The sequence below is a fragment of the Callospermophilus lateralis genome, chromosome 16, assembly GCF_048772815.1.
Source record: "Callospermophilus lateralis isolate mCalLat2 chromosome 16, mCalLat2.hap1, whole genome shotgun sequence".
NCBI lineage: Eukaryota > Metazoa > Chordata > Mammalia > Rodentia > Sciuridae > Callospermophilus > Callospermophilus lateralis.
The window spans coordinates 11,638,705-11,662,588 of NC_135320.1; the positions used below are offsets into that span (position 1 = coordinate 11,638,705).

At 35.1% G+C, this 23,884-nt stretch overlaps 1 protein-coding gene across 4 annotated transcripts in view; it reads left to right on the top strand.

The window, feature by feature from the left end:
* Spidr (scaffold protein involved in DNA repair) overlaps positions 1 to 23,884 on the top strand; it is a 384,856-nt gene that overhangs the window by 133,064 nt on the left and 227,908 nt on the right. For 3 of the 4 annotated variants that reach the window (XM_076835428.1, XM_076835429.1, XM_076835431.1), the window contains one exon: positions 2,991 to 3,091. The exons of the other annotated variant lie outside the window; for it this stretch is intronic. In XM_076835428.1, coding sequence (XP_076691543.1) covers positions 2,991 to 3,091 — 101 coding nt within the window. The remainder of the gene's footprint in view (positions 1 to 2,990; positions 3,092 to 23,884) is intronic. 4 annotated transcript variants of the gene reach the window in all.

The following is a 23,884-nucleotide window of genomic DNA, read 5'->3' on the forward strand; positions in this document are numbered from 1 at the left end:
TGTGAAGGTGAAGACAAAGTTGGAATGGAGACTCCCAGAATTAAGAGATGCAAGTAATGTGGACTGTCTGCTGGACAAAGCTGTTGACTGTGGAGAGAAGCCATCAGTCCTGCAACCAACAAGGCCAAAGAGACAGGGCTGCCCAAGCCCTCTGGAAATCATATCTTACCACCCTGTGCCCCAAATGCCAGAAGTAGAAATATAGGAAATTTTGCCTGGCTGAGGTTTTGTCTTGTTCTGGTCTCATCTCTTCTTTCTATGCCCCTATTCCTCCCTTTTGGAATAGGAATATTTAATCTGTACCATTATATATTGGTTGTATGAAACTTGCTTTTAATTTTTACAGGAGCTCGAAACCAAGAGTTTTCCTTGAGTCTCAGAAGGGACTTTGACCTTGTACTTTTGAGTAATGCCAAACTCTTAAGACTATGGAGACTCTTAGAGATAACCTAAGTATATTTTACTTTGTGAGATGGACATGGACTTTCTGGGGGCTAGGAGTGGAATGTTCCAGTCTGGATATGAGGTATTCCCAAAAGCTCCTATGTTAATGCAGGAGCTGAAATGATTAGATAAAATAGCTAATCAGTCCATTCTAATATGAAAGTACTAAGGAGGAGGTAACTATAGGCATATGGGGCATGGTTGGAGGAATTCAGGTCACTGGAAGAATGCCCTTGGAGATTATATCTTATCCTCTTGGCTTCTCCCTCTCTCTCCTTCCTGGCCACCATAAGGTGAGCAGTTTTTCTCCACTGCTGCCTTTTCACCATGGTGTTTTGCCTCATCTCAGGCCCAAAGCAACGGATTTGGCCAACCATAGACAGAACCTCTGAAATCATGAGCCCAAAATAAACTTTTCCTCCTCTAAGTTGTTCATGTTGAGTATTTGGTCACATTGTTGAAAAGCTGAGTAATATATTATTATGAATTTAATTTTAAATAGTATTTCTTAAGAGATGGTAGGTATATTATCAAGACTGAGAGCATGGATTCTGGAGTAAGAGTGCCTAGGTATATATTCAGCTGCCTAATGAAATGAGTTTCTTCATATAAACAGAATGATGTGAAGAAGAATCTGTATAATAAGTAGAATATAAAGTATAGAAAATAGAAGTTCTTCAGCATATTTCTGAGTTTGAAGGATTTGGGTTTTTTAAAAATTTTATGTTTTATATATATATATTACACATAGACACAAACACAGAAATAACTGGTGCCTATAGGAAAAGAGTAGGTGGTAGAGATTTTATATATGTGTGTGTGTGTGTGTGTGTGTGTGTGTGTGTGTGTGTGTGTATATATATATATATAGTATGTATTAAGATAAGATCTTTGAATAATAGAGCATGGAGTGCATGTTAAAGACACAACAAAAGTAGTATCACCACCAATCATGGTCATTTCTTAAATGTTTAATAAGCACCAGGTGCTAACTTCTTTTAGAATTTCATTGCTGGTTCCTCATATAAACTAGTTATATAATAAAGGATGCATTCTTTAACTCCTCTGTGTTCTGATTTTATCATGTGAGGTATATATTAATATCCATTTTTTCTACCTAAATAGGATATTATTTGAATAAAAATGAGATAGTATAGTGGACTGATTAATGAAAAGCTATGTAATCTGTGAGACAGTACATTGATAAATTATGTGGCCGCCATGGTGATTAACAGTTGATCTTGATTTCTAGTTGATTGATGTTATAAATGTGTTAGTAGCAGCTGACCTCTGTGATATTTATGATTTTATATGTTTGTAAACATATGTATCTGAATTTCCATTGATAACTAAGGGCTCTTGTGAAGTCTCTGTATGTTGATTGTTTCATATTGTCTTCTTACCATTCATGAATGTTTTCCTTTTTCTGTATTGTTGGTGTTTCTGCTGTGTGTTTGTGATTGATATTCAGTTGTCTCTGGATTGCAAATAATAGAATATATATATATATATATATATATATATATATATATACACACACACACACACACACACACACACACACACACATATACATATATATATGTATGTATGTATAGTATGTATTAAGCCCATACCTAGATACTTTTAATTGGTGTTCTACCTATCAACAGTTTGGCAAGGTTATTTTTGACTGGAACTTTGAACTCACTTTACATTTATCTGTTTGTCCTCATTTACTGATTGAATTATACCCCACCACATGGTATAATATGTAGCTATTTTTGTATCCCTGGTACCTATCATATAGCAGGTTACAAGTAAGCAGTATTTATTTATGGAATGAGTACATGAACTAAGAAAGAATAGAAAGGGAGTTAAACTGATATTTAACTGTCATATATCTAAGAATGTGATGATCCTAGGAACATCACATATTAGCTCTTATTTCGAAGAATCAAGAGAAGGAACTTCCATAAAAATAAAAACTGACCAAGGAAGGTAGATCCTTGAGGAAGAAAATATAATATAAAAAATTTGTTGGGGCTGGGAATATGGCTCAAGCGGTAGCGCGCTCGCCTGGCATGCACGGGGCGCTGGGTTAAGCTCCTCCATGGGAGTGAAGGAAGAAAAGGGAAAATACCTTGTGTATTTGGATAATTTTTTTAAGTTTCATATCAGGCAGTGACAAGTTTAGACTCTGCACAGTTAAACTGCAGAAGTGGGAGGTGGGTACAGATGAGAACCAGGTCCAGGAGCGTTCCCTGGAGAGCTCAGCCAGACTTCTCTGTCCTCTCCTTTGCAGATGGCCCGTATCCTTACACTCTGAAGTTGTGCTTCTCCACCGCTCAGCACCACATAAAAAAATAAAATAAAGATGTTGTGTCCATCGAAAACTAAAAAATAAATATTAAAAAATTCTCTCTCTCTCTCTCTCTTTAAAAAAAATTGTTAAAATTTTTGCATATTTTGTCTGTCCTTAGTAGGTGTGGATAAAATATAAATGTTCTAATTACTCTGAGCCTTTTTTTAAAACTAAACTTAATGCATTATAATTTATTAAACAGAGGCGGGCTAGCAGAAAGACTAACTGGATTGCAGAACCGAGAGAGATCTGCCATTTCTTTGTGGAGACATGATTGTGTTTCTTACCAAAAGACAGTTTCAGGTAAGGCTTGCATTGCAACTGAGTTGGTGTAGAAAAGAATTCATTTTCTTCCAACATTGTTTTTAAAAAAAAATTGCCATGCTATAACTGGTGCATAATGTTTACAACTTGGAATTTGAAGGCAAGCACACATCCATGAAACTGTCAGCACATTTTATGCCATAAATCTACCCATTATCTGCAGAAATTTCATTGTGTTGTCTTATCATTGCCATCATAATTCTTATGATAAGAATATTTAACATAGGATCCACCCTCTCAGCAAAAAATTTAAGAATACAATACATTATGAGTAACTATAGGCAGTAAGCTGTACAATAGACCTCTAAGACTTACCTTGTGTAACTAAAACTTGGCATATTTTGACTAATATTTCTCCATTTCTGCTTCCTCCACTACCATTTTACTTTCTGCTTCTGTAGCCAGAGCACTTAATCAAGAAAAAAAGTAAAACGCACCTATATTGGAAAGGAATTAGTAAGATTATCTGTTTGCAGATCGTATAATCTAAATATCTAAAACAAAACAACAACAACAAAAAAAACCACTCTAAAGACAACACCAAAATAAGAAAAAATAAATAAATTGAGCAGAATCGTGGTTTTTAAAATCAGCCTATAAAACTCACTTGCATTTCTAGACACTAACATCAAATTATCCAAAAAGGAAATTAAGAAAACAATCTCATTTATAATATCATCAAAAATAATAAAATACAAATAAATTTAGTGGATGTGAAAGACTTGTACTCTGAATGCTGTGATTGTTTTTTTTGTGTGTGTCATGTTAAGTCTCAGAAAGTTTTCCAAGAGAGAATTCCTGTACACAGAACTGCTCATAGGTCATTTAAGACTTGCCCTATGATGATTTGGACGGTTCTACAGTAGACCTTTTCTTGCTAAATCTAAGCCAATGACTTTTAGACTTTTGTAACCACCAAAGGGAATAAGATGTAGATCTTACATCATCCCCAACATACACATGACATTCACACACAACTGAAACACATCATGAACAACGCTAACTTATGTGTGATACAATCTGATATATTCCGTCTCCTATTTTTTTAGGACTCAACTTTTGCTTTAAATGTTTCTTTGGGTGGGAAGACATCACATTTCTATGCAGTTAAGGGAAACTTTTTTTTTTTTTTAATAGTTTAGAGGTCTTATTTATACTGTTTTGCCATGAATTTGTAGGGAACAAGTTTCAGCAGCTCAGACTCCTTTCCATTGGTTTTCACAAAGTATGTTCTCTAGGTAGAGCAGGTTTCCTTCTTTTTTTATTATTTTTCTTCACAAGTTTCAGAAGATATTTTGGCTCTTAGAATGCTTAATATGCTTAATGAGCACATTAATTCTCTTGGCAAGAATCTTGCCCTTGTTTACTTACAACAGTGCAGATGCATGCTGAGTAACATTCAGGCTTTTCCAGTTTTGTGCTGATAACATTTGTGAGGCATTTCTTTTTCAATAATGCTCATTTCCTTGATATCTACACTGTTAGCTTTCCTGTAGATCCTATAGATTCACATGTATGTGGCCAAAGGGAAACCTCCTTGTTTCTTGAATGGCCTAGGGAGCCATTTGCAGTAGCATATGCTTGTAATCCTAGCAACTTGATAGGCTGAGGCAGAAGGAGTGGAAGTTCAAGGCCAGCCTGCATAATTTAGCTCCTGTTGAAATAAAAAAATAAAAAGTGCTGAGAATGTAGTAAAGTGGTAGAGCGTCCACAATTCAATCTCCAATACAAAAAAAAAAAAAAAAATTGAATTTGAGGCCCTTCTAGTGAGTGCAACATGCAATCTGAAAGTCAGCTCTATAGACAAGTGATTCAAAAATTCCTCTTTCAACTGAGCACAGTGGTGTATATCTATATATTTCAGCTACTCTGGAGACTGGCAAGAAGATTGCAAAATGTTCCAGGCCAACCTGGACAACTTAGCAAGGCATTTTCTCAAAATAAAAAATTTTAAAAGAGCTGGGGATATAGTTCAGTAGTAGGAGCACTCTAAGTTTAATCTCTAATATTTCTAGAAAAGGAGGGAGGGAGAGGGAGAGAGAAAACAAAAATATCTCTTTTTTCATAATGGAGTGTTGAATGATGAGACTATCCCACACATCTGGAAAAAGCTCCCCGCTCCTCTGAAACAATGCTCTTTTCCTGTGTGATATTCCCATCAGGAGTTGGGGAAGGTCTACACTACATGTCTATTTTGGTGCCAATACCATGTCATTTTTGTTACTATAGCTCTTATAGTATAGTTAAAGGTCTGATATTTAGATGCCTCCTGGTTCACTCTTCTTGCTAAGGATTTTTTTGGCTATCCTGGGTCTCTTATTTTTCCAAATTAATTTCATGATTGCTTTTTCTTTCTATAAGGAATTTAATTTTAATTGGAATTGCATTAAACATGTATAACGCTTTGGGTAGTATGGCCATTTTGACAATATTAATTCTTCCTATCCAAGAACGTGGAAGATCTTTCCATCTTCTAAGGTCTTCTTCAATGTTTTTCTTTAGTGTTCTGTAGTTTTCATTATATAGGTCTTTCACTGCTTTTGTTAGATTGATTCCTAAGTTTGTTGTTTTGAGGCTTTTGTGAATGAAGTAGTTATCTTAATTTCTCTTTTGAGGGTTCATCATTGATATATAGAAATGTGTTTGATATTTATGGGTACTGATTTATATCCTGCTACTTTGCTGAATTCATTTATTCATTCTAGAAACTTTCTGGTGGAGTTTTTTGGATCCTCTAAGTATAGAATCATGTCGACAAATAGCAATAGTTTGAGTTCTTTTCCTATTCATATCCTTTTAATTTCTTTCCTCTGTCTAATTGCTCTGGCTAGAGTTTCAAGGACTGTGTTGAATAGGAGTGCTGAGAGAGGGCACCCTGTCTTGTTCCAGTTCTTAAAGGGAATGTCTCCAATTTTTCTCCATTTAGAATAATGTTGGCCTGTGGCTTAGCATAGATAGCTTTTACAATGTTGAGATATGTTCCTGTTATCTCTAGTTTTTCAAGTGTTCTGAACATGAAAGGGTATTGTATCTTATCAAATGCTTTTTCTGCATCTATTGAGATGATCATATGATTTTTAGCTTTAAGTCTATTGATGTGATAAATTATATTTATTGATTTCTGTATGTTGAACCAACCTTGCATCCCTGGGATGAGCTCCACTTGATCATGGTGTGCTATTTTTTAAATGTATTTTTGTATGCAGTGTGCCAGAATTTTATTGATAATTTTTGCATCTATGATCATCAGGGATATTGGTCTGAAGTTTTCTTTCCTTGATGTGTCTTTGTCGGGCTTAGGTATCAGGATGACATTAGCCTCATAGAATGAATTTGGAAGCGTTTCTTCCTTTTCTGTTTCCTGGAACAATCTGAGGAATACTGGTATTAAAATTCTTTTTGTAGGTCTTATAGAACTCAGCTAAGAATCCATCTGGTCCTGGGTATGAGATATATAATTTGTTTTGTTTTTGTTATAGGTGGACACAATATCTTTTTATTTTATTTTCATGTGATGGTGAGGATCAAGCCAAGTGCCTCATGCATGCTAGGCAAGCACTCTACCTCTAAGCCATAATCCCAGTTCTGTTGGTAGGCTTTTGGTGGTGTCTTCTATTTCACTGCTCAAAATAAATTTGTTTAAATTGTGTATGTCCTCCCAATTAAGTTTGGGCAACTCATATTTCTCTAGAAATTTGTTGGTATTTTTGATACTTTCAATTTTATTGGGGTATAAATTTTCAAAGTAGTTTCTAATTATCCTCTGTATTTCAATGGTATCTGTCGTGACATTTCCTTTTTCATCATGAATTTTAGTAATTTGAATTTTCTCTCTCCTTCTTTTCCTTAGGATGGCTAAGGGTTTATAAATTTTTATTTTTTCAAAGAACCAGCTTTTTGTTTTGTCAATTTTTTCAATTGTTTCTATTTCATTGATTTTAGCCTTGATTTTAATTATTTCCTGTCTTCTACTACTTTTGGTATTGATTTTGTCTTCTTTTTCTGGGACTTTGAGATATAATATGAGGTTATTTATTTGTTGACTTCTTATTCTTTTAATGCTTAAAGCAATGAAATTTCTTAGCACTCCCTTTATAGTGTCCCAGAAATTTTGGTATGTTGTATTGGAATTCTCATTTACCTCTAAGAATTTTTTTTTATCTCCTCCCTGATGTATTCTGCTATCCAAGCATCATTCAATAGTATATTATTTAGTCTCCAGGTGTTAGAGTAGCTTCTGTTTTTTATTTTATCATTGATTTTTAATTTCATTCCATCATGGTCTGATAGAATACAGGGTACTAGTCTATTTTTTTATATATATTTGCTAAGAGTTGCTTTATGATATAACATAGGGTCCATTTTAGAGAAGGATTCATGTGCTTCTCAGGAAAAAAAGTATATTCTCTCGTTGATGGATGAAATATTATATATATATGTCTGTCTGTTAAGTCTAAGTTACTGATTGTATTATTGACTTCTATGATTCCCTTGTTTAGTTTTTGTTTGGAAGATCTTTCCACTGATGAGAGAGGTGTATTAAAGTCACCAGTATTATTGTGTTGTGGTCTATTTGATTCTTGAAATTGAGAAGGATTTGTTTGATGTAAATACATGCTCTATTGTTTGGGGCATAAATATTTATGATTGTTATGTCTTGTTGATGTATGGTTCACTTAAACAATATGAAATGTCCTTCTTTATGCCTCCTGAGTAACTTTGGTTTGAAGTCCACTTTATCTGATACAAGGATGGAAACCGCTGAACAGAAGACACAGAGAGAAACCCACTTAAATGCAGGTGTCTCTTATTAGACAAAGGCACTGAAAACATGCATTGGAGAAAAGTTGACCTCTTCAACAAATGGTATAGGGAAAACTGGAAGTCCATATGCAGCAAAATGAAAATAAACCCCTATCTCTCACCATGCACAAAGATCAACTCAGAGTGGATCAAGGACCTAGGAATTAGACCAGAGACCCTGAACCTAAAGAAGAAAAAGTAGGCCTAAATCTTCATCATGTTGGATTAGTTCCTTACTTCCTTAACCAGACACCTAAAGTGCAAGAAATAAAATTGAGAATAAATAAATGGGATGGATTCAAACTAAAAAGCTTCTTCTCAGCAAAGAAAACAATCAGTAACATGAAGAGAGTGCCCACAGAGTGGGAGAACATCTTTTCTACATGCACATCAGAGAGCACTAATCTCCAGGATATATAAAGAACTCAAAAACTGAACACCAAAAAAGAAATTACTCAGCAACAAATGGGATAAGGAACTAAACAGACACTTCTCAGAAGAAGATATACAATCGATCAATAAATATATGAAAAATGTTCAACTTCTCTAGTAATTAGAGAAATGCAAATCAAAACCACACTACGATTTCATCTCACTCCAGTCAGAATGGCAATTATAAAGAATATAAGTAGTAATAAGTGTTAGCGAAGATGTGGATAAAAAGGTATACTCTGTATATAACATTGCTGATGGGACTGCAGATTGGTGCAACCACTCTGGTAAACTGGAGATTCCTTAGAAAACTTGCATTGGAACCACCAGTTGATCCAGCTATCCCACTCCTCGGTCTATATCCAAAAGACTTAAAATCAGCATACTACAGTGACATAGCCAACCAATGTTCATAGCAGTTCAACTCATAATAGCTAAACTGTGGAAATAACCTAGATGCCCTTCAACAGATGAATGGATAAAGAAACTGTGGTACATATACACAACAGAATATTACTCAATGTTAAAAGAAAATAAAATTATGGCATTTGCAGATAAATGGATGGATGAAATTGGAGAATATCATGTTAAACAAAATAATCCAATCCCCCCAAAATCAAAGGCTAAATATTCTCTCTAATAAGTAATGGATGCTGACTACTACATGGGGTGTGGGGGTGTGGAGGAACTTTGGGCAAAGGGGAGGGAGGGTAAGAGAAAGGAGTATGGAAACAAGAAAGATGTTGAAATGAGATGAACATTATCATCCTAGGAACATGTATGACTGCACATATAGTATATCTCTACATCATATATAACCAGAGAAATGAAAAGTTATGCTCCATTTGTGTACAATGAATCGAAACACATTGTGCTATCATATATAACTAATTAGAACAAATAAAAATAAATAATAAAAAAACTTTTAAAGATAATTTTAAAAAACAAGAGTTGGGGAAGGAATGAGTAGGCATGGTCATCTTTTCCCAAGGTACTATTGTCTCTCTAGATGAATCCTTAGAATATGCTTTTTAACAGGTTCTCAGGTGCCCATGATAGGGTTTGAGAAATATTCTTCTTAGAGTTGACTCTATCTCCTTATTCCCAGAAATATATTCTACTAGAGAGAACACTCAATCATTTTGTTATCAACTATTAAACATCTGTGCAGAAGACTTTTAATTCTTACCTCATTTATTCCTTTTAAAATAATCTCCCAGCTTCTTTTAGCAATTTTCATCTTTCTTTTACATTTTTGAATTATAGTACTATACTATGAAATATGTATGCATGTATTAAAATGACCTGATACCTATGCCCCAGTAAGACTTCTCCTTTTATAGAATTCATGTGTCAGTCTATTTTATACTCTGTTTTTTTTTTCTCGTCCTATTTTTTTGTTGTTGTTTGAAGAATTGTGACAGTAAATTATCATCTTTACAACTTATTTAATCAGTCAGAAACCCAGGCATATATAAAGATTTTCTAGTCATATTATTCAGGAAGTTTAATAATATAAAGACCTAATATACAAAAAAAATAATTAAATGTACTTGTAATTTAAAGCCATAGGTAGGGGCTGGGATTGTGGCTCAGTGGTAAAGCGCTTGTCTAGCATGTGCGGGGCCCTGGGTTCGATCCTCAGCACCACATAAAAGTGGATGAATGGAATAAAGGTACTGTGTCCACTTACAACTAAAAAAAAAGAAAGCCATTGGTAAAGTTTTCATGCTTCAGTGATAATTCATTTTGAAAAGGTTAGCAATATTTCTCTATGTGGTAACTCCAGTTTTAAGTTCAATAAAAATAATGCTTTCTTTTCCAATATTTTACCAGAAATGTCTGAAATTATTTTCATTGATCTGGCTAAGTAGTAGTCCTTCCTTGAACTATGTGGACAGGTGGAATACAGTAACAGTCAAGCCAGATGTTTGACTCTTGATTGTTGTCTTTTCAGATTTAATAAGAATCAGCAGGAATTATTTGTGATTCTGTAGTATCTCAATTAATAATCTTTAGTGATCCTTCATATTCTCTATTGGTGTGTGCTAACTTAACCTTTTAAATTCCTTGAACTGGAATGATCACTTTTCCCCACTCTCTACCCACCAGTAACTCTAAAAAAATTATTTATTCTTTGTATCACTTATCATTTTGAATTTAGTTTGGGCTCCTTTGCATTATAAATTTCTTTTATTCTCCTTGAACCAGAAAAATTGCCTTACTACTTAAATTCTTAAATTTGCTCCATCATGTTTCTGCTCTGCTTTTGCCTCCATATCTTTAAGAAGTAATTACAAAAAAGAATGATCAATTTGTATATCTTTGTTATTGGCTATGAATATTTGCACTATTGTGTTTCAAGGAGGCCACTTTCAAATCTAAGTTGTACGGAACAGACTTGTATTGAGGGGTTGGTCTAGGAGAGGTATAGGTTAGAGAGGAGGGCTGGGAATAATGGGACAGGAGTAGCACAGCAAGTTGGTCCACAAGTCTCTTGGAGTTTGTAAGATTGTAAGTCTTCTAGTAAGCAGACTTACTCGGCAAGGATACCAAAGGTTGTATTTAAATACTACAAGAGTGTTGATGAAGTGCCCTTATTCATTTCCCCTCATGAAAAAATGGAATGTAGTGTGCCTTTAAGAGATCATGTTGCCTATAATGCCTTTTAGGTGATCTATAAGAGGTAAAACACTTGCTTGATTATTAAGCCCCTTGAAGGAAAAGGTCTTACAAAAACTGGCCTCCTGGTCCTTGGAACCAGGCACTTTCAATGCTGCCACACTTTGCTGAATGGAAATTAATGTTTCACTCCTCTACCAATTTCTTCTTGATATTGCCCTTGAGGAATAACCAGAGAGTTCAAATTTGATTTTGTATAGTATTTCTATTCTGAATTATTTTGACTTTATAGACTTGATATGTTGTAAATATATTTAAGATCAAAGCAAAACTTCGGCAAACTTAAACTGCACCATAAATTTCTAAGAAATTGTTGGGGGAAGAAAGCTTCTCTCTGTCCCCTTTCGTCTTTCAATATTACCTTCATTGTTGTATACTTTTAGAGGTTTGCCATCTACAGATACTACGTTCAGGACTTATTGCATACATTAAATAATTTAGTGTGCAAAATAGTCCTGGTAAGACAAAGTTTGCTTTTTCTTATTTTCCAGATGAGGATATTGTAGGTTGAATGATGAGTAAGCCCTGATTTGAACTCTCTCAATTCCATGTCCTATTCACTAAAGATCTTGATCTATTTGGGCTGGAGAAAGATAGGGTTAAGAAAAAAACTGATTAAGGAATCAGCAGAAATATTAGTACAAATGATTTTTTTTTCTGGAAAAAAAGGAGTCTTTCCAGATGTACTTCTGTGTCACACTCTTAAAATATTCCTAAATGGAGGAGCACAGAAGGTTGCAGAAATTGTAAATTGTAGCTCTATACCGGATGTCCTAAAAACTTATGATTTTGATAAGTAGATGACAGGTTGTCTTCTCAATTATTGATTTTAATATGCATTGTCATCCTGGCTTTTTATTACAGTGAATTGACCAAACTCTTAAGCATATAGTTAAAGAGCATCTTTGGGAGTCTGAATAGAAGAAGAAAAAAAAGTCAGATGTGTGTAATTGACTTCCCAGAGGAAAGGAAGAACAAAAGCATCTTTGTTTTATCTCGTGAGAAACAAATAGCTCATTTATTATTTTCCCTCTTAAATTTGGGAATAGAAGATATTATATCATAAATAAAAGATAAAAATAAAACAAAATAAAAAGAGCCATAAATTCATCTATTAATTTGATATATGAGAGTGACTGTCCTAAAAGATTTTTCTTATAGAAGTCTAAGCATCTTTGGAATGTGGATTTTATTTTTTATTTCCTTCTCTTAGATGGATTTCTTATTTTGCAGTTCCTTTAGATCCTCTCCTTTGTGTCTTTTAATAAATTGTATCTTTTTTCTTTGCTTTTTATATAACATTACAAATATATATTGGGATGAGCATTGTGTATTTTGGTGCTTTGATTATTTTGTGACTTGACAGAAGAATTTCTTTTTTCAATATAAAACATTATCTTGTTTTTGCATTTCTATTTATGTGTACCAACTCGATTAGAAAACAAACTTATTAATTCAAGTTACTCCCTGTTCTCCCAATATGAAGAACTCAGGTTTAGTAAACAACTAGAATTGAGTTATAAATTTATTTTTGTAGTTTGAGCATGTCTTCTAAATTCATGCGTTAAGACTTAATTCCAAATACAGTGGCGTTGGGAAGGGGACCTAATAAGAGGGCTCTGCCCTCTTGAATGGATTCATGTCATTATGGCAGGAGTGGGTTAGTCATCATGATGGTGATTATTGGGAAAGCAAATCTGCTGCTCCTTCTTTCTCTTTTGTGTGCTTTATCTCTCTCACTAGCGGATGCCTTCTGCTATTTTATGACACAACCCAAACGCCTTTACCAGACACTGATACCATACCATTACACTTCTCAGCATCCCGACAACAAGCCCAATAAACTTTTCTTTGTAAGTTATCAAGTTTGTGAAATTCTGTTATAACAACAGAAAATACTCAGACATTTATTAATCTATATGTCTCAGTTTCCCTACCAAAAATTAATGTAATGGTTAGGCCTTCTTTTTTGTGTAGGCTTATAATAACAATACATTTGAAACAGCATATGAAATATGTAGGGACCTAATACAAAATCAGAATCAGTCAGTGGTAAAAATGACCATTTCTTATCCCTGAAGGTGATAAATTAGGAGATTTAGTTTGATATGCTATAGTTAATATCTGGAACAAACAAAAACATGAGTTCATAAAATTGCTACAGATTCCTGAATTTCTCAGTAAACACAATATAAGGAAAAATCAAGCTGGGTATAATGGAACACCTGTGATCCCAACAAAATCAGGAGGCTGAGGTGGGAACACTAGTGACTATAGCCTTAATTTTCCTAAGGCCCCTGAGTTTGTTACCAGAGTTGATATTCAGCAGAAACCAAAATTGGATCTTTTCTTCCCCCCTTGAAGCTTGGATTTATTCCTTTGTGTTTCCAGGCCCTACAGTCTGAAATTCCATCTCATATATTGAAGTAGATTCTTCATTTTAGGTTAAATTTGAGTATCAGGCTTCGTTCCCACCCTCCTTCAATATTGGGGTTTTAACCCAGGGGTTCTCTACCACTGAGCTACATTCCCCATCCCTTTTTATTTTTTTGTTTGTTTGTTTTGTTTGTTTCTTTCCTGAGACAGAGTCTCTTAAAGTTGTCCAGGCTGAACTCAAACTTGTGATATTCCTGCCTCATCTTCCTGAGTAGCTGGGATTATAGACATATTCCATCTTCAAATTGGAATAAACTTAATGATAAACCCAGATTGTTTTTTCCTTCTGTTGGGTTTACTGAGAAATCTAGTAGTAATTGTATGAACCATATTATATTGTTTGTTCTAGATATCAAACTAAGAAGTCTTATTTATCATCTTCAGGGATGAGAAATTATGGTTTATAAAATTATTCTATGGACTCTAATTATCTAGCTTGGAAACCTTCCTTTTCATGTTTCTTTCATTTGAGGAGTATAATTTAATTACTCCATAGTTGAGAAGTATCTTTTGCCTACGTGTTGATGAAATGGAGTGAATCCCTCCAAGGCACTTTTCTGCCTTTTAAAAACTTCTTGAAATAATTGTAGATTCACATCCATCACAACCAGTTTTAAGAAATCCATGATACGGATGTACCACATTTCATTAAACTGTTCTTTGGCTAAAGTACATCTGGATTGTTTCCAAGTCTAGGCTATTACAAATATACTATAAATGTTCATATATGGGTTTTTGAGTGAATACAGGTTTTTATTTTTCTAGGTTAAATGGTGAAATGTAGTTGCCAGGTGTTATTATGGAATGACATGTTTAGTTTTGTGAAGAAAATTGCATATTAACAATATCACATACTTAGCCTAACATGTCTTTCTGGGCTTAAAATATGAGGGGGTGGGTAGTCAGGGTCACTCAACCACTGAGCCCTATTTTGTATTTTAGAGACAGGGTCTTGCTGAGTTGCTTAGCACCTCACTTTTGCTGAGGCTGACTTTGAACTTGTGATCTTCCTGCTTCAGCCTCTCAAGGCTTAAATTTTTTTTTATGTCTTTGTTAATGTGCTTGTTTATTTTTCTTTTCTTCCATCATGGATAGCTGACTACTAGGATATATCTCCTACTTATACCTTTGAATAATCAGTAATGTTTTCCTTGTTGATGCCTTCTAGACATACATCTTAAGGTTCCTCAAACTGGAATAAACTTTTATTGTGGTGCCCATTTCCTTCACATTCTTTATAAAGAAAGAGAAAACATTGAGCCTGACAAGACCAGTAAGAAACATATGTGCTGTACCAAGGAAGGCCATGCAATGGATATGTTAGATGACACTCAGGGGAGGAACATGTGAGTGGCAGAAAGTAGATATCAAAGGGCTTGGAGACCTTGGCAGGGTTTTATTTCCAAGTAAAACCTTAGAAAATTGTACTTTAAAATGTGAATGTGAAGTGGAGAATGGATTATTACAGAGGTGAGAGGAAAATATTTTCCAGATTTCTCTTTAAGAACTATTTTATTTATTTTTCTTCTCTTTTGAGGAGAAATTATTTTCTAATACTGCTTTACTATTTACTGGGATGACTGTGGCCATTATTTATTGTTATATTCAAAGCATTTTGCGTCTTTTATTAATTCATTCAATTCTCACAACAACTCTCTTTATTGTAGAGGTGAAGACAACATGAGATGGGAGAATGACTGGGCACAACTCTGGTATGCCTAGAAAGTTAGTGGCAGTGGAGCCACATTACACAGGCACCAGATTTAGTGGCTAGATGGTGGCAGGCACAGAGAGTGTGAGCTTATGGTGTGACCAATTTCACAGATGGGAGTACAGCAGCTATTGTGCCCCTACTCTCCCTGTTGAGTAACAGTGTGACAAATATTTTCACAATATGTTTAATATCAAAGTTTTTTAAGCTAAAAATATTTACAGATATTCTTCAATTAAAAAAAAAACCCTATGGGAAAGAAAATGTCACACCAAAGAAGTTGGTGGGCTTCAGCTACATTATTTTCCATTATTAGATTTTTGTTCCTAAAAATTGCCTCTAAACTAAAGAAAAACAATTGTGGGGAAAGAACTGAAAACAACAACAACAACAATAACAAAAATCAGTGAATTTCAGTCATTTTTACTATCACCCAAAGCCAGAATTCTTTCTGAATTTTCTTCTTCCTCAACTTGCTGATGAAATAACATCAAGATTGGTCTGCAAGTCTGAAGGAAGCAGTGCTATAAATTTTCTGTATAGGGTTGGGGAGAGATGTTCATGTGTTTTCAAAATAATAAATGGGCCATACTGAGTTTAAATCACTATTATAAGAAATAAAGAATGAATTTAGCCATCTGTATCAGTGTTAGAAATAATAGCTTTTGTGTTAGGATTATGTTTTTAACTTTTTTGCTGCTGAGTTATGTTCAGCTGAAACATTATGAAGTATAGGCCACAGAATACTATGAAAGTATCAGTGCCTCTTTTTTACCACTGCACAACAATATCTTGATGTTGCTATCTGGGAAATTTGGTTTTGGCTTATACCACTACCCAACTAACCCATGGTGTATCTGCCCATCTAGATGATGACAGTCCATCCAACTCACTTAGTTGAGGTGCCAAGTCCCCAAATTCATAGGGCAAAATGTCATAAGCCTATATCCCCAATACTCAGGAGGCTGAAGCATGTGAAGCTCCTATGAGCCCAATTTAAATGTAGCTCAGTGATAGAATGCTATCCAGCATGTATGAGGCCCTGATTTTGAACACTAGTACTGTGGAAGAAAGAGTTTTCTATTTAGCATTTTGAACTTAATAGAGAACTACAGTAAAATTGTATCTCATGTCTTTTTACTTTTTCATGGCAAGTGGCTATACTATTTTGTCATATGTGTTTTTATTTTTTTTGCTTCCTATTTAATCTCTTTCATTCAGACATTTATTAAGCACCACGTATGTATTTATCATTGGCAACTATCTGCGTCATAACACTGGTTTTCATTTCTTCCTTAAAATGTGAAAGCTTAATTTTTTTAGAGGGAAACAAAAGTGTGTTACACTTAAATGTTTTAATAACATCTGTGAAATTTTCTTTATTGAGTATTTTGGAAAAACCATAAGAAAAACAAAGCTAAAAGAAACAAAGTACTATTTTTTAAGACTCAAAAAGGAGAATGACTAATGAGTCGTTTCTTAAAGAATACTTCATACAATTTCATGAGAGATTGAAAGAAATCACACACTATTATTATTCTAATGATTATGATAAAATACTTGCTCAGGATAACACATAGCTCTTCCTGGATTTTGAACCTTCTTCAAATTGAATAATAGTTTGGAAGTACTGGTAAATATCATAAAATAAATTGACAAAAGTTATCATTGGAAAGAGTTCTTTTTAAATTTTCCTTTTAGAAAAGAAGAAATGTATCAAAATTATATGTTGCTTTCACATTTAAAGGAAGGAGATAAATGTGAAATGATAGACATTACTACCCTGACTTTTACTTATGAAGAACTAAAAAATTACATCTTTGTTTGAGAAAGTGAAAAATTCAACAAAAATGCTTTTTTTCCAATTAGGTGTTGTGTTTTTTTTTTTTTCCCCCCAAATGAATATAGTTGTCCTTCAGCGTTGCAGATCCTTTTTTGTTGCTGAGTGACCTTTCTGTGCTCCAGAGGAAAAGGCAGAGTGCATCTGGGGTAGTTCTGACCTGGGTCTTCTTGGGAACATGCTACCAGAGATATGGCAATGCCTGTTACTACTACTACTAGTGGCCCTTCTCAGCCTGGGGTGCCCCTGAAATGGGCTTTTTGTCCAGACTCACCACTTTAGGAAGAAGGAATGTCAGGGTTAGCATTTGTACACAGAAATAGCAGCATGAGCAGGAAGAAACAGGATTCTGTGTAAATGGGTGTGTGTCTAAACAATTTAATTTCCTTGATGCAGTGTTTTCTCTGCCCCAAGACAAACTTATTATGATTTATTCTAGTCTCCTAACATTGTACATTTAATCCTAGGATAGAGAAATGTGTAGTGAGCCATCATTTAATTTGACTAATCTTTGGGAATTATTTTATACTTTTCAAATCATAGGGGATTTTTTAACATATGACAAGTTTAAAAAAAGAATTTGTTTATTTCGACTTAAGTGAAAAGACATGGCTTGAAGAAGGGTTATTAGTTTTGTAGTTTACAGTCTTCAGTCATTTAAACTTTTTCTGAAGTTTCCTTCCTACCTTGTTATCTACTACCCTTTGTTTTAATTAAAGAGATTCTGCTTGTGACCTCAGTGTGGGTCAGCTCAGATTTGGCCAGAGAAGTTTTCCTTCAGTTCCTTTTCTTACTTCCTCTTTCCTCTAGGATCATGGGAGCTGACTTTGGATTATCTCCAGCTTCCCTTGGGCTAGTAAAACCAGAAAGCCAATTACAGTTTTCGAGTTGTTGTTTTTTTTCCCCCCTCTTTTATTTCCTTACCCACATTTCAGTGCAGCAGTGGTATTTAATTTGTTTTTTTATAGTCATGGGTCAGAATAATTCACATGAGTACTCTTGGTAGAACAATTTCAGTCAAGAAACAAACAATGATATTAGTTCGTCCAGTGTTAGAGCTATAACTCTAATTTCCATAGATCATTTAAGTGTGAACTAATGGAATAAGTTCATATTTGACTTTCGTAATGTCATGATTTCATATTTTTTAAGTGAAAGGATCTAATAAAGAGGAAGGAATACTTAGCAGCAAACTCACCTCTAGACAATATGTGTGTCACATTAGCTGTCTGCCACATGGCAGTTTCTGCCATATCCATTTTTGCCTTCATTCCTGGAAATAAAATCTATGAAGTGACATTTTGTGATATTGTGGAATTAAATGATTCTTTTAGAATCTCTATGGATTTATTTAACTTGTGCTTTCTCCATTTCTTATTCTGTGAAAAGTTTTTTAAAAAATTTTTGAAGTAGGCCTGAAGTTTAAGAGAATCTTTATTTACTCTCTGTTCAAAAATAAGACTGCAAAATTAGCTTATTCTAAATGTTTTACATAATAGGTAAAATGTTAATTCCATATGTCTTGATAAATAATAATTCAAAGAGTTAAATTTGGACCTCATTAATGTTAAAAATTTAAATATTAAAAGCCAATTTTAAAAATTTTTATTCAGAAAAGTAGTAATATTGCCGAGGGAGGTTTTTTTGGTGTTTTTTTTTGGGGGGTGGGTGCTTGCTCGACAATTTGTCACTTTTTTACCCTCCAGCCTACTTTGGTATCACATTGTTATCCCTCCATGCTCTGAAATCTTGTGGACATCATCTTAACCTTTCCATCAATCTAGTTTGCCAAACTTTCCAAATGGATGTATGTTTCCATTTGCGGTCCTATTGCCTAGAGAGGCCTATTTGAATGGAGAAGCCCATACTTGATTTCTCTTCATCTTTTGGGGAATATTGCCAAAGGGGAAGGAGTTGACAGCCCAGGTGGCCCAGCCTGTGTAGTTGGAATATTCCAGAAAGAAGGTGATTTGAGAAAGGATTACTGCTTATCATAAACTGCTTATTTTTCTGAATAAAGTGGTGGTAAATTTAATTTTCTCTTAAAATGTAGGAAACTTTTTAGCTGGCAGATGGAATAAACACTCTTGAGTTAGTAAAATGTTTTGTAAAGTTGAAAAGTATTGCAAACTATGTTTTTGAATTGTTAGAGATTTGAAAGAGCACCCCATAGCTCACATTTTCTCCCCTTCCATTCCACTGTGAGATGGCTTTCATTCCACCAGTGTACCTGTGGAAATTGCCACCTTTTGTGGTTGCTGTCTCCTTGCAGCACTCCTATGGCCATTCATCCTTCTACCTTCACTTGAAGGACAATGTCAACAGTGTTCCTTGGTGTGTCACCTCCTGTATTTATTTTACTTTTCTGCTCTTTATTCACTTCTCCTTTTTGTGCTACTTCAACAATGGGTTCTTAAAGCTTCTGCCCTGGGCTTCTTTACTTGTTCAATGTGTCCTTCTGAAAGGGTAAAGTTTCTTTAAATTCCTCTGCTACACCCTGAGGCAGTTAAGACAACGCCCTACTGGCTATTTTGCTGATTCATAGCCTAGGGCATACAGGGCCCGAACCAATCAGTTTGAATGTGTACCCCGCTTAGGAGTAGCCAATCACCCCTGCCCCATCTGTTCCCGCCAATGAATGTACCAATCATGTCTCAGAATTGTTGTTCAATTTTCCCACGCCTCATGATGATTTGTTCTGATGTATGCATAGCCCCCGCCCTCCTCAAAAAGTGTACTTAAGCACTGCTTGACCTCTGCTCTGGGCTCTTGGCTGCTCTGCCTTCTGGAGTGAGCCGGGAGCCCTAGCGCGTTGGAATGGATCCTCAATAAACCCCCTTCTGCAAATTGCATAAAGTCAGTCTCTTGGTGGTTTCTTCCTCCGACGTTTCGCCAGACCCTTACACTTCCTGGGAAATAATCCTTGCCCTTCTTCTAGACCTCTCTTCTGTCTTGCTGAGTCTCCATGAGAGCCCTATTTCTGCATCTGAGTATCCCCACTCTGGCTTTTCTGGCCTATTAATCCAGCAGTCTCTGATTGGGCTTTCTCTTGCATTTTTTTTAGTCCTGATGGCCTCTAGATCCTGATGATTATTCTCAGAATTGTTTCTGAAGTCAGATAACTTCATTTATCCCATCTGCTGCTACCTCTGTTCAGGCCCCTATTCCCTCATGCTTGGATTATTGTGTCAGTCTCCATCTGGTCTCACTACCACTAACCTCTCCTTACTTGTAACATATCAGGGTCATCATTCCCAGAGGCACATCTGGTAATATTACTCCCTGACTTTAAAATTTTCCATTGATTGCCTCATGTCCTTAAATAAATGTTTCTCACCTTTGAAGTCTTTGGTGTAGCATTTTATCTTGCTCCCATTCCAACTAACTTAGTCTTAGCTTCCACTATCCCCTTTTGTGCTCCTCACACATGTACCCAACACTAAATACCTCCCTCCAGGGTCAAGCTATGGCTTTCACGGTACAAGGTTGGGCACCAGGTTTAATACACTTTTCTGTCTCAATGCTTTGTTTGTTATTATACTTCTCGTATCCTATGATATAATTATACAAAGTGTTAAATAAATAAAAATGTGAAAAAAAGCTAAAAAGATATATAGGGCTTACCTAGCAACCCTAAATTCTGCCTGGTAAATCAGGAAACCAGAGGTGAATTTTAAAATATTATGCAGCACCAGAGTGTGCTGTGCAGATGCTGTTCTAGTCAGGAGTAGTTGGTTCCCATCCCAATTCTGCCAGGGCTGAAGTCCTGTATGGACAGTTCATCTGTGTCTTAGTTTCTTTATTTAAAAGGATGACTTTAGTAGACCTTAAGTTATTTCTACTTTTAAAATTTTGTGTTGCTGTTTACATGCATTTTCTCTGTGAAAGTTGTTCTCAAAGTGTTATTTTAACTTTGGGTTCCTGTGTTAGATTTCCCTTGCACCTTTCTAACACTGGAGCTTAATCTCTCACTTGCCTTTTAAGAGAGGTGCTTTTGTGGTAATGGTCACTCTGTGTTTTTAATCACAGCATCTTTTAATCCTTAAGATAATTTCACTTCTCATTTCCCTTCTCTTCTCTCTGGGGTTTTTATGATGCCATGGGAAGAAGGGAACACCAAGACTAAGATGCCTATTTCTAGCAGTTGTAAATTTGCTGTACTCTTATTTGCACATGCACTGCAGTGGCTTATTGTAGATTTTTCCTGTTTCTACCCAAATAAAGTGAAACTTAACTAATGAATTAGAAGTTGCTCATTACTATGTCTTTCACTGATAGTCTTTACGGGGCGGGGGTGGGGGGGAGGGGGGGCGAGGGCGTTGAGAGTATCAAGGATAAAATGGCAGTAGGGATGCCCTGGAATCTGTCGGTTTCATTAGTAAGTGCATTTTAACTCTTTGTGCTATGCAGATGCTGGGAGTTGACCACATAGTAAAGATGCTGTTTTGTATGGATACATGTGCCCTGCTGACATTTATAGGGTTATGTGGAGGAAGGTGAATGTATAAGCTTCTAAACTCTAGATACTTGCTAGAAAAATAGTAACTTGCTATTTTGAAATTGGGTTCCAATTTCCAACACAAACTTATTTATTTCTCCATTGATGCTACATTTTAAGAAACAGAGGCATTTAAATATCTATTTCTGTACTTTCTCTTTAGTCTTAAGACATTTAAAATTTGTTTTCATTGTGATATTTAGACTACATTTTAAACTCCTGTTTTCTGAGCCAAAAATGTTACCTACAGTAATATGAAATAATGTGTTTTTAATGAGGATATTTTTCAATAAAGAAAAACTTGCTTTCTGTGTACTCAGAGTGGAGGGCATGCGAGGTACACTATCTGCATCACATCAACCCTGTCTCATTCAATTTGGCTGCCATAACAAAATATCAGAGATAAGCAGCAGAAAGGTATTTCTCAATGTGCTAGCAGCCTGAAGTCAGGTGTCAGCATGGTCAGGTTCCAGTAAGGTCCTTCTGGTTTGAAAGCAGATACATTCTTTTTGTGTGCTCATTTGGAAAGAGCAGCTCTCTGGTATCTATTCTTTTGGTCCTAGGGATTGAATCCAGGAATGCTTACCACTAAGTCACATACTTTTTATTTTTTATTTTGAGACAGGGTCTTTCTGAGTTACTGAGGGTCCTGTAAAGTTGCTAAGGCTGGCCTTAAACTTGCAATTCTGAGTCACTGGGATTACAGGAGTGTGCCACCCTACCAAGGCCTGATGTCTCTTCTTCAAAGGACACTAATTTCTGCAGATTGGGATCTCCCTTTATGACCTCATTTAACCTTAATTACTTCCTTAGAAGCTCTGTTTCCAGATATGGCCACACTGAGGGTTAGGGCTAAAACATATAAGTTTTGGGAAAACATAAATACTCCCCACTTGGGGTATTAACTTTGTTGAGGAATCTTTTGCTTTCCTATAGTCATTTATGCATTTTTCTTAGTTTGATTTCTTTAAAAATGCAACTTCCATTGGCCATTCAACCAACTTCTAAGGGATTGTAGAGGCCACTCCTACAGACAAGATTCAGTTTGTGCCCAGTGACAAGATAGCACTGTTATATTGTGATCCCAAGAGGCTGGGGTGCTCAGCTAAGTTTTGATGGCTCCCATCCCTATAGATTGTGATAAGCATTCTGTTTGCTTGATCTGTCTTGTCTTTTTTGTTGTTGTTGTTGTTTCCCCCCTTAAGAGTTAGGTTTCAGATTTCTATTCCATGCTTAGAATTATTGTGGCTTTTGGAGGAGAATATTTTAAACTGGGTGAAAAGGCAAAAAAAAAAAAAATGTGGAATCAAGAAGTGAAAGCACAATTGTTTACAGTTCAGTAAGTGGTTGTGGTTAAGAAATGTGTCTGTTCATCATTGCCAGATGACTTAACATTTTATAGGGAGCATAAATTCTTGAAAAAAAAAGTAATTGTAACTGTTGACAGGGTGAAGATATGGATTTTTCTAGAATTTGGTCTTTAGTAATTAATCTAGATCTAAAGCCTTATGATTTTATCCTGAAAATATGTATGAAATGAATCTGATGGCAACTTACAGTACTTATTCAGAAACTAAAACTAAAATTTTGACTTACCAAGGATTAATAATGCAATCAATGATTGAATAAAGGCCTACTTGTTGAATATTATTGCTAGGTATTTTGGGATCACTGGTAAAATCAGGTATATCTGTAACTTCTCAAAAAAGAAAGTATACTTAGATACAAATAAATGCAGTTTAGCCTTTATTGAATATTAATGAAAAAATAGTGACACAATATAAACAATGAACAGATAAAACATTATTTGGATTTGGTTGTGGACTGTATTGTTCATTTTACTCTTTGGAGCATCACTTGGACCCATTCTCTGGGTATACACAATATGCAGTTGAGGTAAAGAGATGTCAGATCAAAAGCATATTGGTTTGTGGTGATGCAATCCCCCAAATTCTTTTTTTTTTTTAAGAGAGAGAGAGAGAGAAAATTTTTTTAATATTTATTTATTTTTTTAAGTTTTTCGGCGGACACAACATCTTTGTTTGTATGTGGTACTGAGGATCGAACCCGGGCCGCACGCATGCCAGGCGAGCGCGCTACCGCTTGAACCACAATCCCAGCCCCCTCCCAAATTCTTTACATCAGTTTTTATTAGGGTTCATTCAGTTCTTTATTAGTACTGAGTCAGGTGCAGAACAGAGTTCATGATTTAAGAGACAAATTTTTCATTTTGTGTTTTAAAATCAGAGATATAAATAAGAGGTATAATGAGAAAATAAATGAGAATTGTGCTCAGAGAGATGTTTACCCCAGGAGACAGTGATAGGAAACTCTCTTAAAGAATTTATTTTTCACTTCATTACAGAAATA